This window comes from Corvus kubaryi, unplaced genomic scaffold, assembly GCF_017639235.1.
Source record: "Corvus kubaryi isolate FWS band 111438036 unplaced genomic scaffold, C.kubaryi_AGA036_p1.0 37354, whole genome shotgun sequence".
NCBI classification, from domain to species: Eukaryota; Metazoa; Chordata; class Aves; order Passeriformes; family Corvidae; genus Corvus; species Corvus kubaryi.
The window spans coordinates 13685822-13703199 of NW_024581116.1; the positions used below are offsets into that span (position 1 = coordinate 13685822).

The 17378-nt window shown below is 40.7% G+C and overlaps 1 protein-coding gene across 5 annotated transcripts in view; it reads right to left on the reverse strand.

Moving 5' to 3' along the window:
• ASAP2 (ArfGAP with SH3 domain, ankyrin repeat and PH domain 2) overlaps positions 1 to 16043 on the reverse strand; it is a 90574-nt gene extending 74531 nt beyond the window's left edge. For all 5 annotated transcript variants that reach the window (XM_042033043.1, XM_042033041.1, XM_042033042.1 and 2 more), the window contains exon 1: positions 15779 to 16043. In XM_042033043.1, the coding sequence (XP_041888977.1) occupies positions 15779 to 15904 (126 nt within the window). In that variant the 5' untranslated portion in view covers positions 15905 to 16043. The remainder of the gene's footprint in view (positions 1 to 15778) is intronic.
• Between the last annotated feature and the right edge of the window lie 1335 nt (positions 16044 to 17378).

The window sequence follows — 17378 nt, forward strand, 5'->3', positions numbered from 1 at the left end:
TGAGCACTCAGACTTCTCTGCTGTTAAAACCAGTAAATATAACTTTGACTTAAGGGGAAAAAAACCGAACCAAATTCTCTACAGCACATAAGAAAAGAAGTCACATTGTTGTGGAACTGGTGTTATGCACATGAACTGAAACAGAAACTTGAAAGTGACCTCCTTGAGCATGTCCTTGTCCGTGCAATCTTTTTCCAAATACAGTATTTATGTCTTCTGTTCATTTACTTTCATGTGATTTCTGATGGCAATCTGATGAAACCATTTTTAAGGTAAATTACTTTTTAGTCACAAGTATACTAGGGAGGGCAATAAGCATATCAAAATAAAATGCAGATTTTCAAGGGAACACAAGAGAGAGGACTCAAGCTACTAGTGATAAGTAGCAAAGCTTTTTTCCACACGTAGGAACAAGGTCCAGTTTCACTTGTCAAAGGCCAATTTCCATTTTCTCTGTTTCAAAGATTTCTACTTTGAACAGTAAAATGTGTCAGCTAACTAGAACCAAATCCATCTTACAAGGAAGAAATCAGTCTGAGATTACTGAAATGTCCTGAAATGTTATTCCACATCCTACTCCTCAACCTATTTTAAAATAGTAATAATAATAATAATGATAATAATAATAATAAAGCTGTTAAAGTCTGTTTCACATTGCCTAGAAAGATTTAAGCCCACCAGGATATAAAATTTTCAAACATTTAATTGTGCTGCTTCCCTCTCTCCCAAAAAAAAAAAAAGGAAAGAAAAAAACTAGCATCAATCCCCAAATCCATACTGTCTAAATAGATCTGTGCAACAGAGATGTTTGGCACAAAAGATGAATGTATTATTTGCTCTTTTCAGTGGAGAGAGGAGAAGCAAACTGTCCTATTATTAGCATATTTAACTGAGTGAGGAAAAAAAGCAGGAAGACAGAAACTCAGAAACTGAACATCCCAGAGATGATTTTGGCACCTTTTACAGAGCCAAAGGGTACGGGGAAAACCAGGGCAGTAGCAGCATAAGTGGAGAGTCCCCAGGCTCTAGTGGTTCATTAAACATCTTTTGTGCCAAACTTACAGCAGAAGTCTCGGACTTTATCTTATGCAAGTGTCCTCACACCAGTGTCTTTTTCCTTTGTGGCCCAGAAAATAATTAATTATCTGTGAAGGAAGAGAAAAACAGCCATACTGGATCAGATCAACACTCCATTTAACCTGATATCCTCTATCAGGAGCAGCCAACAGCAGATGTTCGGGGCAGCAAGCAAAGAAAAGCACGTACACATCCGTCCCCAGGATAATCTCCCATTTTCCAGTAATGAGTTTAAAAACAAAAGACTGAGATACTCTCATCCAGAAACACTACATAGCCCAACAGGCTATTCTCAAGAGAAACAAGAAGCCCAAATTTTCTAATTCCAGACAAGGGAAAGAAAAAAACTAAACTTGACACTACTACCATGGGAAGCAGTGACCGAAGAAGAGGAAGGAGTCGGCCATCACCTTTACTTTATTTTGCATTTAAAACAGTTCAAAATCTTTAAAGCATTCCTTCCTTCTTACCCACAGCAGCTCCTTTTTGGAAAGCAAAAATTAACTATTTCACATTTTCAGCTATTTGGATGGGGTTTCACTGAAAATATTCACAGAACTGGATCTGAATTTGAGGAAAGTCTCAAGGTTACCATTTTGTAAAATAAAGAGTCCATTGGAACAACAACAGATGCGTGGAAGTACTGCTAAAGCAGTAACAAAATTTTGGGAAATAAATCCTTGTGTCATTTGAAAAATTATCCTGGAGCCAGGAACCTACGTGTTCTTTCCTACACTGAACATCTACCTGACAAATACACAAAAAAATACTAACACACTGATATTTGATCCACTATACACAGTTATCTTAACATTATTTCTTTAAAACAAAATCAGATCTGACTCTCAATTTTAGCAATTTGCTTCAAAACATCAGGCTACTCAACAGCCATAAATTCTGCACTTCATCCACTCCAGTATTTCAAAATAAGTAATAATGCCAGAGGCTGCTGCAGATGCTGAACACATATAGGAACATCCTTCCCAAAAACAAAAGGGCACAGGAAGAAACTTGGTCAGATAAGGAAAAGAGAGGCAATCAAGCAGTTATTGTAGAGCCAGCAGAACAAGAAAAGGCTCTTGTGCCTCACTGGACTGGTCTTGTTTAAAAATTAAAAACAGCAAGTTTTTTATACTTGTATCCAGGAAGCACAATAGTTTGGCTTTTCTGGTGTATCTTTACAGGCAATCTGATATTTGCTGTAATTAATCCTTGCTGACTCAAAAGATCAGACATATCCACAGACATTCTGTCTCAGTTTGTTATTTTTCTACTAGAAATGAACTGTCAACACTGCTGGCTTCAATCCACTTTTCTGCTACAGAGGGTGGTAATAAAACTTCCTAAATTATGTTATCCCCCTCCAGAATCCTCTTTCCATTCTCCTACTGTTATGTCATTTCCTCCTTCAATGTATTAGTTTCTTTTCTAAATCCTCTCCGGTTTCCTTCCACTGATCACCTTGCACGACCACAGAGGGACTGATACAAAGGGTGGAAAAAACCCTCACAGGCATAATCTGGAGCAAGGCACTGTAGCTTCTAAATGTATCCTAAAACAATGGTAATTTAAAAAACTTTAATTTGGGGCAATTACTTTACTTGGAGTATGCATGTGAAAAACTGCAGTAGCTATGACAGTTAATTTGTATAAATGAGCTCTCTGGTGTGAGACCTGTCAGCTAAAGAGACTGAAGGTACAGAGACAGACCTGCAATAAAAAGGACAGAGTTTATGGCAGAATCATCTCTGAAAGGTCCCTTTCCACAAAAGCATTATTTCTCCAGCATCTGGGTTTGTGGTTCTTGTGGGCCCAATGCCAAGGCAACCTGTTTAAACAAGCACTGGTGTATTTGGCAGAAGAATGAAGTAAACTATTGAGCTAAGGATATGCACAGTGGAAAAAAGTAATACCACTGCTTTGGGAAATTAATACTTGGAAGTGCACAGTAATTCTGCTGCAAAGGTAAAGGATGGGAGAATTTGGCACTGCTCTATGTTGTGTATAAAACCAGACCTGAGCATGATGACTTTGTACAACGAATTCATTAAAATGAAGAAGGGATGCCTAAAAACCAGAATTCTCTAACAGACTACTTCTATCAGAAGAGAAATCCCAAATGAGAGGTTCAGAGCTACAAAATGTTACATCATTAATACAAGCCACTAAATGAGACCATTTCACACTAAACAAAACAGGTGCTGTGTCTGTGTATTAATTGATTTCCACAGGCTTCCCTCACTACAAAAAGTTAGAAATGCAACCAATACTTAACTGGGAGACAGACATCAAGCATTTTTGTGAAATAAAATCTCTTGCTTAAAAAAAAGAATGGAAGCTGCTTATGCTAACTATTTCTCCAGAACATACCCACCTCCTGCATGAACCAATTTTTACACTGAAAAATACACTTTCCTTCTCCAACATTGCAGCTATCTGCTTTCAAAGATGACTGGACTTTAAATACAGATCTCCTAAGCAATGTAACAGATGATGCATTTACTCTTTACAGTGGCTCATTTTTAAACAGAGGGTGTGTAAATAAAACTCCCTTATTTAATTGTTGTTTATTTTTCAGTTGCAGTAGCCAATTCTTTGTGTCCATCTCCATTTATTTAATATTACATGCTGCAACATCCTAAGATATATCACAATGTAAAATAAAGTAACATAGGCAACAGGATTAAAGTTCCAGTGATGATTGTCTTAAATGGATGAGTAAACTTTACCAACTCTTTACCCGTGTCAAAATTCTCTGGTCCTCACACTGCAAGAGACCTTTTTCCTAGCTTCAGGTTTTTGCATTTCTGTCTGCTGTCAGCATCCATCAAAGCCGTTCATGGTTCGGAGTCCAGCTGTTGGAAGAGGCTGATCCTCACCCTCTTACCATTCAACAGCATTATGATGAGCTGGGCTGATGGGATTTTCCTTTTGCAGTTTTTTCAATCCAGTAACTCTTTTCCCCAGTATTAAACCTTTGTATACATCATCAGAGGCAACAAGAATTCATCTTTGCAGAACATAATGCCCCTTTATTCTGCATGTGACAAGCTTTCTGAAAAGAGAATTTTTGGTTATTTATGGGAGCAATTAACAAATTAAAACACTTTCCAGATACTCAAAAGTTCCCATATTAATGGACTAGTTTGCTATTTGTAGTCTTCAAAACCTCTACTTGAACCAGCAGACACCCCTGTTACAATCTCTAGAAAACAACGAAAAACTAAACAGTTACATTTTCCTTTATGTATGATGTACTTACTCTATGCTAAAAATGAGAACCTTTGCAGTGTGTACACAGATCAACTGGATGCCATAAACTGATCTATCCCTCCGCATCCAAAACTCCTTTATCTTCCTTATGTATCCAATAATTCTAGGGACAAGAAACTAGTCTAGAAAAGAGAAGAGTCTACAGCAACAGAGCGCAATCAAACTTCAGTCTTAACAGGCCACTGAAAGCTTCTTAACAGAAATAAATATTAAATCAATGCCACAAACATCTCTGGCAGACACATACGAGGTGTCCATTCTGAAAGGGAACAGAAGGCACACAAACTCTATCTAGTTTATGATACACCCGAAACTCTTAGGACACCATATTCCCACAACAATGGCAGAGGTACCTAGAGGGGACTTCAGGAGCGTAAGACAAATCACCTCAAATGAACCAACTATTCCTAGGGACACACGGAACCAGCTGTCAAAACAAGATTCATCAGAGGTAAAGCACACATCAAACATCATCTCTCTATTATTAGGGCAGAAATTTATGAACTGCATCTACCTATAATACTAATGGTATATTAATTACACATAAAACTCAGTGTCAAATGATAAAACTTATTTTCTCTTGAAACACCATAAAATTATTTCTGTTCTACAGTGGCTTCCAAACTTCAGCCTGTGATTTTCACTCCAACTTCTCTGTGATTCACTATACTTTTGAAAATCTCTGCATGGTCTCTCAGTATCAATACACTTTTCCCCATTAAAAAGTAACTGCACAATGGTATAATTAACAGCAACTAATGCCAGTATAAGATTTGCAACTTATGGCAGTCAAATATTTGATAACATCAGTATCTTCCTCTTCTTTTTGTTAAATGGAAAAGAAATTGCATGTATTTCATTTTGTTGATGCTTTGTCATGCTGTAGCTATCTGTAAACAGCTTGAATCTTGTCATACAAATGCATAAACATAATATCCTATGAATTCCATTTGGGAATTTGTTTTTAAATGAAAGAATGCATCTGAACTGTCACATGTTGTCATTCATTTTAGGTGCCCAACTCAGAAATCACAGGACACTACTACAATCTTGAAACCAATGATCTTAAATTCTACTGGAATTTCTACAGTTTTAAGTATAACTAAAATTAACAGTGCAGACACTCCTGTCACTAGAGACAGCTGCCCCAAAGTGTAAGTGAATCTTAAGTGACGCAATTCTTAGTGTACCAAACAGTAGGTATATAATACTCATTTACATAATATTGACACAAAAATAAAAGCCTTTTCCCCACAGTGGACTTTGCCAAAATAATTAGAGTTCATGTCATGGAAGGTATCTATAAAATGGAATAGACAGTACTTCCCTGTATCATCAGTGAAGCACCAGGAAGGTAAATTCGTACAGAGCTGGTACCTAAGACAAAACACTACCTAAGACAAAGAACTTCTGCATTTAAAATTGAAGCCGTTTAGAACACAGAAGCATGTCCAGGCCTATCAGAACTTTTGTTGCTCTTAAATGAAATAGGAAACAGCTACTGCTGAATCAACTGATTGAAGCAGAAGAGACAAATGCTTGGATTGATATGTAACCAAGCACCATGCGTCCTTGCATTAGTGCCACATCCACATTGCCTGCGGGACAGGGAAGGCAGTGGCAAACATGACCACTCCATCCGTAGAACAGACTGGGCTGGAAATACTTACATGAGATGCTTGTCATCTACATCCAGACCATTTAAGCAACTGAAGAGAGTGAACTAAGCAGGAGAATGAATGAAACCAAACAAAAAGCAGCTTACAAAAGATTTACTACTTCATTGCTTCTTCAATGCTGTTCTCATCAGCCCAATTAGCACCTAGTTCACATGGAGCTCAGAGTGTAGGAGGACTCTGCTGGCATTTTTTCTATTGTTGTGTAACATACACCTACAGTGCTGGAAAATAAACAAATTATTAGAAACATGTGCTTTGCAAGACTCCATAGTGCATGTTTTGCATGTGACTACAGACCAGTTCTGTGTTTGCAAGTGCTAAGGAAATTTCTATTGTAATAGCCAAACAGTAATCCTGTTTGACTGAAGGGGCTTAAAATGATCACTAAATACATTTGTTTCTGAGTTGACTTCCCTAGAATACAGCCTAAGTTTCCTTGAAATTGCATATTCTAGGAAAGAAATCTTTCACAAACAATGAACAGAAATCATAAAACATGAGAAAATAATCCATAAGAACGTCTACATCCCTCCACTACTATTTTCCCTTCCTATATGCTTTTTAAATGTAGTACAAAGCTTTCAGGAATGTGAAAGTAATTTGTTCAGCTCTAATCACTTCAGCTGTTTTGATGTATCTACACGCATACTTAGCATAATGCCTAGACAGAATTATAGATTTCAGACTACAACTACATTGATAATCTGATCTTTAATCAGGGATAGCGGAGGGGTCCACAAACAGCAGATGGTTCTGAACACCACACTGCTCCAAGACAATAAGGAGCAGAGTTTCAGCCTTCTCTCTTAGTTCTCTATTTCTTCTTGGTTTAACAAGTCAGATGCTAGAATTTATACTATATCTTCTTTCATGTTAACTTTTACAGCCACCTCTTAAAGAATATACTCCAAAGAAATACACTTCACTGCACAGTATGCCACTTACATAGTAAATATTTTTGTGAAGCAGAGTTCACACACACAAAGAAGCAAATTTTTCAAATTCTGTCCAACACCTACTCACTTGAAAACAAAGCCTACTACTTGAAATGAAAAGTACTGAATCACACTACCCAAGCTAATTTCCTGCATAGCATTGCTCATAAGAAAAAGCCTATTCAGTTACAATACTGTATCTTGGTTTCTCCATCAATAAATTCTCCCCTATAAGGTAAATTATTTTCTTTTTCCAAATAAAATTGAGATATGTATCATATCTCATAAAGCCTGCATAACTCCTAGTATTACTTCCCATTTTCTGGGGAACATACAGAACTCTTCTTCCACTCCTAAACTACACAGTAGGATGTAGCTAAGAGATCATTATTCCCTGTCCTCCCCCACGACCCCTTTCCTATATTCCTGCCCTCCTCCTTGCGATACTGATCCTTTTCACATTAGCCCTGCCCCCACATTCTCAGCCCTGTGTTTTCATCCTACTTCCTGTGTGAACAGTGCCACACTCCCTCTTCCTCTGCAGTTCCTGTCAATTCCAATTCCTTTGAACTTCCTCAGATTTTTGATGCATTTCCTTATCCCCTCCTTAATGCTTCTGCCCAAATGGCAATTCCTGACCCTTCAACTCCTCATATGCCACTACAGTACTTCTGCTTCTGGATAACTCTCTCATCTCTCAGTTTGTTTTTAATTCAGGTTTCCTTTTCTTGTTCTTCACATTTGACTGATCTTCACATTACCTCTTAAACATTTCAGGTGCTCCTTACTTTATGAGTCTTCCTTTTCTTTTGTTATCATTTTTTGTTGTTTTCCAGCCAAATTTACTTGACCACTTAATCCCTAGATTGATGTAAACTTCAGAAAAGAAGTCTAGATTTAGTCCAAACAAAGGAAGTTTGTGGTCACCTTAATCACAGAAAATCTCACCTCTAATACCAAGACTGTTTGAGCTGATGTCTCTGTCCCCAGCAAGAGCAGCTACACACAGTAAGCATTCTGCCTACAGAAGAGCTTAAGCTTTGTGCTAACAAACGTGAGACTGTGTGGGGAAATGGCTACCAAAAAAAAGTCCTGCCATCAATTTGCAATAAAGTCAATAGTTACAAACTTCGAACTTCTGCTTGTCCTGTTACTAGAACTGCATTTTCCAGCTGGGTTAAAGAAAAAAAAAAAATCTGTCTCAGTTACAAACAGACCAAAGGAGGTATTTTAATGCTATATGAAACCGGGTGTAACCACCTTGTACAGCTTCACAAGTATGATTCTCAGTAATTCTGTTTTCCCATAAGCAACTTCCAGTCGTGATGAAAGAGTAAACAAGGAGACACACAATTTCTCCTAATGTGAACCTCTTGCACATTTGACTATGCTACAAATGCGAAAGTACTGTCATCTTGCATAGCAGTGGTAATTGTTGTAAATGCATGTTTATAGTGTTTTTCAAGCATTTCTGGAAGCAGGAGGGGAACTGGTTACTTGCTTGCCACTCATCCAGTAATACTTGAACCTTTAAGTAAGAACACCTCTCCTCAATTTAATAGTCATGGTCTGCATTTCTGCATTATTGCACAGATTTTTTTTTTTAATGTAAATATTTCTCCTATTCTTTCCATCCCTGCCTTTTTAACCCTCTGTGCTACATCAGATATCATTCTAGTCTTCAGAGGATTTGTCAGAAATATTTGCTAGTTACCATCTTAGCTCTTTCAGAATCCTGGGAGTAAGTTAACCAGCCCCAACAAACTGAGGGCTTTAAGCTCACAATTTTGTTTATTGCCTTGCTTACTTGCATCTCTATTCCTGCTATCCATTCTAACCTTCTCCCACACTTTGAGCTCAAAAACTGCAGCACAGAACTTGTTTAGATTTGGCAATACCTACATTATCTTTAACACTACTACATTCAAACTGCATTTTCCTTCTCTTCTTTTCCTTCTTGCAACTCTATGTGCCTAAGAGTGCTTTGTTTTCTTTATTGCCTTCTGTCATTCCTAAAGAAACTTGACCTTTGCAAATTTGTCTTTTATCCTTGCACATATTTTTTAATACAAAACTTTCCTCTGAATACCTGGCTTTTTCTTCCCATGTCTGACAGGTTCAGATGATTTGTGATATTCTTCCTGGGGTGTTTCAAGTCTGTACATTTCCCAAAAATTTTGCCCTTTCCTGGGATATTTAATGAACATTTTTCAGGCTTCAGGACATAAACTCTCTTCAGTTCTATTAACCTCACCAGCTCTCAGTTTAATGACTTTTCCCCTATATGTATATATGCATATGTTTTGCTTTTAATGTCTTTGTTTTGCTTTTAGTACACAATTAATTCAGCCCCTACTATTCAACAAACGCTTCGCTTGTTTCCACAACATCCACTTGATTCCTGCCTTTAAATCAGCGATTCTCACATTAGCCTCTCCTGCTTCTGTTTCCTTGTATAAAAGTCAGCAGCTTGGCTTGCCGTGACAGATGCCTGACTGTAACATGGCTTCTTCCCTCTCTAGCAACTTCAAGAAGAATAGAAGATTTATTTGGAGACAGCAAGGACTGAGAATAAGTGAAGGCTCTTGCCACTGGCCCATCCATGAGAGACATTTCATCTTAGCATGAAGACCACCTGAGCTCCAGCCATTGTTCCAGTACCTTGGACAGGGCTGGGCCAAGGCAGGGACCTCCACAGAGACAGGACAAAGCACCAAAAATCACTGTAACAAAGGAGTTTCAAGAAATTAAGAAAGATAAGGAGACTGTAAACATTTAAAAGGATAGAGAAGTTTGATACCCAGGAAAAGAGAGGGAAGAGTTAACCTAAACAAGGCTAGACCTGACTTTTGTCAGGTGATGAAAGAGTGAACAACCTTTCCTTTAAGCGGAAGGATTGATTCTGGGAAACTGGAGCAGACAGACCGTGTGGGCTGTCAAGAGTGAGGCTCAGAAGGTGCAGTGCTGGAGTTTACACAGGAAACAGCTGTATGTAATACATATGCATAATCGCACATATGGAAGGTGGAAAATATAAAAAAATAATAGATTTAAGAGTTTGAACTGTTTAATTACCACTACCCCAATGCATATGAATAAAAAGAAAGCCGTTCACAGTGGTTCAGCTACTAACACACTACACTAGTCAGGTGCACCAAGTTTTCTTGCATTTCTCCAGCTGTATTCATCAGCCATATTCACTTGACATGTGGACTGTAAGAATTTTGGAGCAGGGATTAGGCTATTGTCCTGTGACTTTGCAATGCCTTTCGAATAAAGGCTTCACCTTTACCCAACTGCTGCATATTATGGAATACAGAGAACAACATAAAGATAAGACGAGGAAGTGAAGGTGGGTTAAAACTAAGCAAAAGTAGCCCCTTTCTACATTACTCTCTTCTAGCATCAGCATGAAGTGCACTAGATTCAGATAAGATGGTTTTGAAAAATACAGCAACATTATGGAAAAATCAAAATACAAACCCCACAATTAGTAAAATACTTCAGAAAGATATATATTTTTCATTCATCCTCCTAGAAAGCATTTGGTAATGTGAAGCAGATTCATCACCAAATGCACCAAGGTAAGGTGCACAGAAAACTTATTTATATGGTTTGACATTGTTTTAACTGACTGCACATTGACTTTAAAGTTTTAAGGTTTAAACTGTCTATTTGAAAATATCCACAAAGCTCCAGCTGAAGATGGACAGTTTAGCTCATGTACTTCTGCAAATGTCATCCTCTTTATTCCTCTCAAAAGAAAACAATTCCCACACTCCTTTTGAAATCATCACGCCTTTTGTGTTATAATGACTTTTCCAGAAACCTCTCTGGATGCTGATGACAGAGAATCATGATTCCAGAAAGGAAGCAGAAGTGGAACACAAAAAAAGCTTTAAACAACATGTATTTATGGAAGTGGTTTTAGTAATGAGGTAAGAAAAGTGTGCAAATATGTTCTACTAAAAAAGCATGCTATAGTGGGCATAAAGATATATTTTATTAAAAAGAAATATACAAGAAAGAGTAGTAGATTTCTCAAAATGCAGTACAGTATATGACATTTCCTACTGCTTCTCAAACTATACAGAAATATCCTCTTCATGTAACTTTTAAACCCAAGGCACAAACATAGACTATAGGAAACAGAATCCAGTCCTATAAATGTAGCAAGCAAAAAGTAAACATTCAGGTGTATCCATGTATCCAGACTCACATTCCCCCACCCTACCAAGCTGTTACTACATCTCCCTCTTGTTAGCTTTGCAGAACCAAAATGCAGAAGAGAAAATTACAGAATTGTACCATACAAGAGGGAATCAAATTCAATAAGCCTCAATCCTTTACACCTCTCCAAGCCAGCTGAAAACCATGGATTGCCTTAGGTGGCAAGAAGATGTTGCCATTTCTGATACAAAATACTTGCATTATAAATGACAGCGAGGAAGAAAAGGATTTGATACTGAAAGGACATGCTGCATTTGTAGGAGTGGTAATTAAAAAAAAAAAAACTTTTAAAGTGTAAAATAACATAATTATTGAGGTATAATAATCATGGAATGGGACCTACAAAACAAAGGCAAGTAGACACCTGAAATTACAAGTTATCCCTTTAACATTAATTTCTCAGCTTTTACAAAAATTCCTTGAGAGTGGTTTCTAAATAGACTGTAAACAATTGGAATCTATTTTTGTCCAGAGGACTAAAACCATCTTTGGTACCACTATACTGTTTCTTTAGATTGTACACTTTACATATTTCCACCACATGTTTGTCCTGTCTACTTTTTAGAACACATTTATTCTGGTGGCAAATGCCACTATGCTGTCAAGGTGTTCCAGTAACCTATTAAACTTCTCTCAATGTTTTCATTCTCGTCTCTTCACAGGGAAATCTGTGCACACAGTGAAGTTTAAGTAGGTGGGTAAACTTTGTACCTCAAGTCCTGACTTAGATGGAAATGTCTTCTGCACAGGGACTGCCTGCTACTCTCTATTTACATATCAGCCTGCAAAATGGCTCCCTATCCTACTTACTTGGTCCAGCATTGGACCCCAATAAACAGCCAGAACAGAAATACGGGCTTTATTGTAAACCTTAACCCATGCTTCAGAAAAGAAGTGGCACAATTAGATTCTAGTCATTAATTTCTCTTTAAACTAATTTCTAAAAATCTCTAAAATTATCACACCTACTAGGATCACTTTGCAGGTTTCACTACAATTTAGGGACTATTTTATTTAACTTATATCATACGAAAGAGAGAAGTGTGTGTTCTAAGTAACAGCAGTACTAAAACCAGATTTTTAAGCATTCATAGTTTAAGAATGGTCACCACGAATTTTTAAATTGTGTGACCTTTAATAGGAACAGACAATTAAAAAGGCTGCAGTTGTCAGACCAGATTACTGATTTCAAGCAACTCCTCCCCCAATCATGTGACCATGCTCTGCACTCTATCAATTAAATTTTGTTTAATCTTAGTCACTATCACACATGTAAAGATTAAACAATAACCTGTAAGGGCCTGTGACATATGGCTCACTAGTAATTTTGTTTAGGAGAAGCTAAAGATTCCCAACATTTTTCTAAGCAACATCCTAATCTGAGAACAATGCAGAAATTATATGATTCCTTTTCCTTTGAAATCACTTTGTGTTCCACAAGCATGCCTTTCCTAATCCCTTTTCCACTACTGAGAGCAAAGAAACAGATTCAGCAAAGAATCAGATTCTCTTTCTGCAAGTGTTTGAACAGGCACCAGTTCCCAAACTGCAATGCAGGCATTTCTGGTGATCTCAAAAGCCATGATCCATGGTCTGTAACCAGTAAAACAGTAAAACTGAAAGTATTTTCCACTGATACTAAGAATCAACCATACTATGAAACTGACAGAGGTTAGTTAATCCAAGTTCAGATTTAAAGCAACACCTTAAAAGCTCACAAAGATATATAGATAAATTATACACTTCTAATTGTCCAACATCTTATTGATTTCCTCACTTAACAAGCCTCTTCCACTCCACCATGGAAAGCTTCATTAACTAAACTTTTAAGACACTATTAGATACCTACTAATTAACTAAGACAGAATTACGAAACTAGTAGCTAGTGATGTTAAGTGCAAAAGACATCCCAGGGGGATGTGAAAAAATATCTGTGTTTGCGGAGAGTTGAGCTCAGGCTAACAAGTCACAGTAGCCTCCCCCTCCTGTGGTTCTGCACTGCCTCCCCAGCTCCCAAGGGAGCGCCAGACTTGGGAGGCTAGAGCTGGCTTCATGCAGGCAGTTGTACCCGCCATTCCAGAACCCGACTTTTTAGGAATAGCAGTAAAGAGACTTCCTCTAAGTATCAGTACTAACCACTTAATTTGTTGATTTAATAAATGTATACAATATCCTGGGAAGCAAAAATGTATCTTCAGTTAATAAACTAGCTCTTACAGTCACTTGTTCAAATTTGTGCATACAAAAAGTCAGCAGTCAGCCAGTTTCAACTTACCTATTAACTGCTTTAAAGTAACACATGCCCTCAATCATACGCAGCCAGACTTCCTAGCTCCCAGAACTACACTGCCTGCTGCAAGAGAGCAGTGTGCTCTGGAAACCAATGCTTCACAGTACCAGTGCCACTGGAAATGCACAGGTTCTTTGTATTCCCTGTACATTTTTAGATGCATTCTTTAATAAGCTTTAGTTCATAACAAGTTGATGAACTACTTCTTGCCCAGCCTTCCAGAAAAGAGGTGCTGAGCCCTGGCTTCTCTATTACAGAATTTATAGACAGCTTTTTATCCAAGAACCTGAAAAACCAGGCACGTCATGCTAAAGGACCTGAGTATTTCCAAACCAAAGAAGTCTAAGTCTGAAAAAAAAATTCACCATTTTGAAACCATGAAAATATGTTTGTTGTTCTTGACAAATCACAGAAAAAAAGATTCTGTAGTTATTTCCACACATGCTTTCAGACAGCAGCACAAACAGGCAGGAACTGCTGATATTTTGCCAGAAGTGCCAGATAGATCAATACTATTAACAGCTACTGCCAGTTTCTGCAATCTCTCACCTCCTGCCTTGCAAACTTTACTAGGCCCATTCTTTACCATCATTATTACTAAAGATAATTTAACTAAGCTAGCAGACAGCAGCTAATACCAGAAACATACAGATACGTTCTGATCGAGTTCCATTAAAAATCAAACACCGATCCACTAAATTCCACCTAGAGAAAAAACAATTTTTTAAAAAAACTGTTATAAAAATCTCTAAATCTCACAAAACTGCTTTTGACCTAAACACTTATACCAACTTCGATCTTATATTAATCAATTTTAAGCAGTTCTACCTTGCAATTAAAATGATTCATTACTGTAAATATTCAAGACGAGGTTGTCTTTGTTACAGAATTGTTGATCTTAAGACTATCGGGTTAATAAAGCATAATTAAATCCAGGCATTTAAGTGCAAGCTTGCATGGCAGAAAATTACCTCAGGAACAAGATTATTTTGAATTCAACTCCTTGCTTTAGTGGTTTTGGGAACTGGCAAAACAGGAAAATCCTGAAAAGGGTGTTTAAACACCTAACCTGGGTTTTGTTCACTTAAGACACGTTAATAATCAATTGCTAGTGGCAGTTCTTTTGTAAGAAGGGATATCAACTACTGACAAGATTCTTTTTGCTGAAGAGGCTCTTTTTAAAATACATGCTTACTGCAAAACAAATCAACTAAACGCATGCTGTAAGAACTGATGTAACAGGTAGATGGAGCAAATTAATCTGCAGCACAAGTAAGACTCCCCCCTCCTACAAGTTACTTCAGAGAAGCTGCTAGAGGAGTCAACATACACAGACGCTTCTCATTTCATTGTGCGTGTATGACTAGGATGTGGAATGTGCTCTCACTGTGTTCAGACCTGTCCCACATTTCCCTCTGATTTGAAACAGGAGGGAAAAGAGTCTCCCTCTCCCGACTGCTGGCAGACATCCCCCGTGGGAGGGAGGGTGAGCTCTCGCCATCAGGTTCAACGGCACGTTCCGAGTATCTTTGAAGACAGAGAAACACCCAGCTTTTGGCGAGACAAAAGCGGCTCACGCCAGGCACCCGCAGCCCGGCTGTCCCAGAGGAGGCAGGGAAGAGGGAGCTCGGGATCCCGCACACCGAAGGGCAGGCACGGCCCTGAGGGAGCGGATCCCCAGGGAAGGCTGCCTTAAACCGTATGCCCGGGGGGAGTGCGTTTAAATTTCTGTATGCGGGAACTGGAGGGCAGATTAAATCCCACCTGTGCCCGGAGGTAGGCAGATACACACTCGGAGAAAGGTCAGACAGGGAAAGCCGAAGCCCCACATGGCAGCTGGCGAGGCCAAGGCGGTTCAGGTGTCGGTGTGAAGGAAGGGGCTGACGGGGGAGATTGCAGAGTTCAAGTTCCCCCCCCCCCCCCGCCCCCAGGAACGAGGAAAGCGGACGGAACCGCCCGTATTCCGACACGGTTCCTCGGGCGGCAGGAGGAGCGAAAAGCGACGGCTCGGGCTCCTACAGCTGAAGGCGGCGAGCGACCCTGCCCCGCGGTACGCTGAGGGCCGGGCGGAGCGAGAACCCCGCGGGCCAGGGGAGCGACGCCCCGGCCCTTCCCCCGCTCCTTTTCTTTCCCCTCTCCACCCGGGCGAGCCCCATTTCCTCCGAGCGGCAGCCGAGGGCGCTGCTCGGGGCCGGGCGGGAGAGGGAGCGGCAGGAGCCAGCGCCGGTAGCGCCTTGTTCTCTGCAGCCAGGCCAGAGAGGGCTGCGCGCCCCGCGCCCCCCGCCCGGGCTCACCTCCTCGATGGCCGCCACCGTGTTCCTGCACTGGGCCATCCGGGTGGTGAAGTTGGAGGCGGTGGGTGACTTGTAATCCTCATTGGTCTCGGACACGAATTCCGACACGGAGATCTGGTCCGGCATGGCGGGGCGGGGATGAGCGAGGGGAGGGAGGGGGAAAGCAGGCGGCTCCAGGGGCACGGAGGGGAGGGCGTAGGGGGGGGCTCCCCCTCACATCGCTCGGCAACCGGCGGCGGCAGCGCCCTCCTCGCAGCCCCGCCGTCTGGAGCGGTGTTGTTCCTCCGCCGCCACACAAGGAAATTCCCCGCACCCACACTCCTCCTCCTGTTCCTCCCGCGCGGTCACGCAGCACCGGGGGCCGGGCACACGCCCAGCCGCGGGAGCTGCCTCCACACCCCACCCTCCCGTTCGCTTTCTCACTCTCGCTTTCCTCCTCCTCCCTCGCTCCCTCACACACTGGCGGGGCGAGGGCACGGCCGCACGACCCCCCTGCAGCCCCCGGCGCGGACCTGCCTCCGCGCACTCGCCACCGGCGCCCGCCCTGAGAAGATGGCGGCCCCCTCCCTCCGTCGGTCTTTCCCGAGCCCCGAGGGGAGAGGAGGTGGCAGGCGCCGGCTGGGTAATCCCAGCGAAAGGCAGGACAAATCCAGACGTGTGGTTTGGATAGTGTTGAACAACAAAAACCCAAGGGCAGGGGAAGGTGAGGCGCGGTGCCTGCCTGGTGCGAGGGGGAGCCGGTTGAAGCCCACAGGACAGGTCTCCGCACTGTCCCCTCCGGGACTGCCCGCAGGTGCAGGGACAGTCTCTTCCCTCACAGCTCATAATTTATGTTTCAACAGCTTAATCTGTTTTACGAGTTCGTTGTCTAGTTTTCGAGGACGCTGAAGAGAAATGCCGTTCCCCAAAGGTCCGTGCAAAAATACTTTTAGGCTAAGTAACGTTTAAATCTTCATTCTTAGAAAGCTTTTTCTGTACTCGAGGAGGAAGAGCTATCAGAGGAGGTGCTTTGTTCTTCAACATAAAGCCACAAAGATTACTCGAGGCAAAAAGGGTGAAACTCAGCCCAAGTTGTGGCATTTGTGACTGATGCAGCAGAAGGGACATTGGCATGGTGCCATTGAATGAGCATGGTGCTGCTTGTGTTGGGAATATGGGGATGTGATCCATGGCAGTGGTTTCTTTGGCCTCAAAGCCCTTAGGACTCCTAGCTGGTTCCTGCAGAAAGCTTCAGAAATCTGTATTTTGGCCCCGAAATTCTCCTGTGGCTCTTTCACTCCCCTCTGGTGATACAGTTATTAGCTTTCTGTAAGTGATTCTTCATTACCCTGTTTTAAAACTCTTCAGGGAATTCAGATGAGTAAGCAGGTACTCTTTTGCTGCCATTTGTAAAACGTCCAAATAAATAACTGCAGACCTGCCCAGTTACTGCCCTTTGCGATCCTTGCTAGATCCTTTAGCATAAATAATAAAACTTGTCAACCATATTTATTTTACTGGTTGCAGTAAATCAGGTGAATGAACAGGGACTATCTGCATGTTCTTTTGTTTTTCTAACGCTTAATAGTTTTTCCGTCCTAATCATTCCTTATTTTCTCCA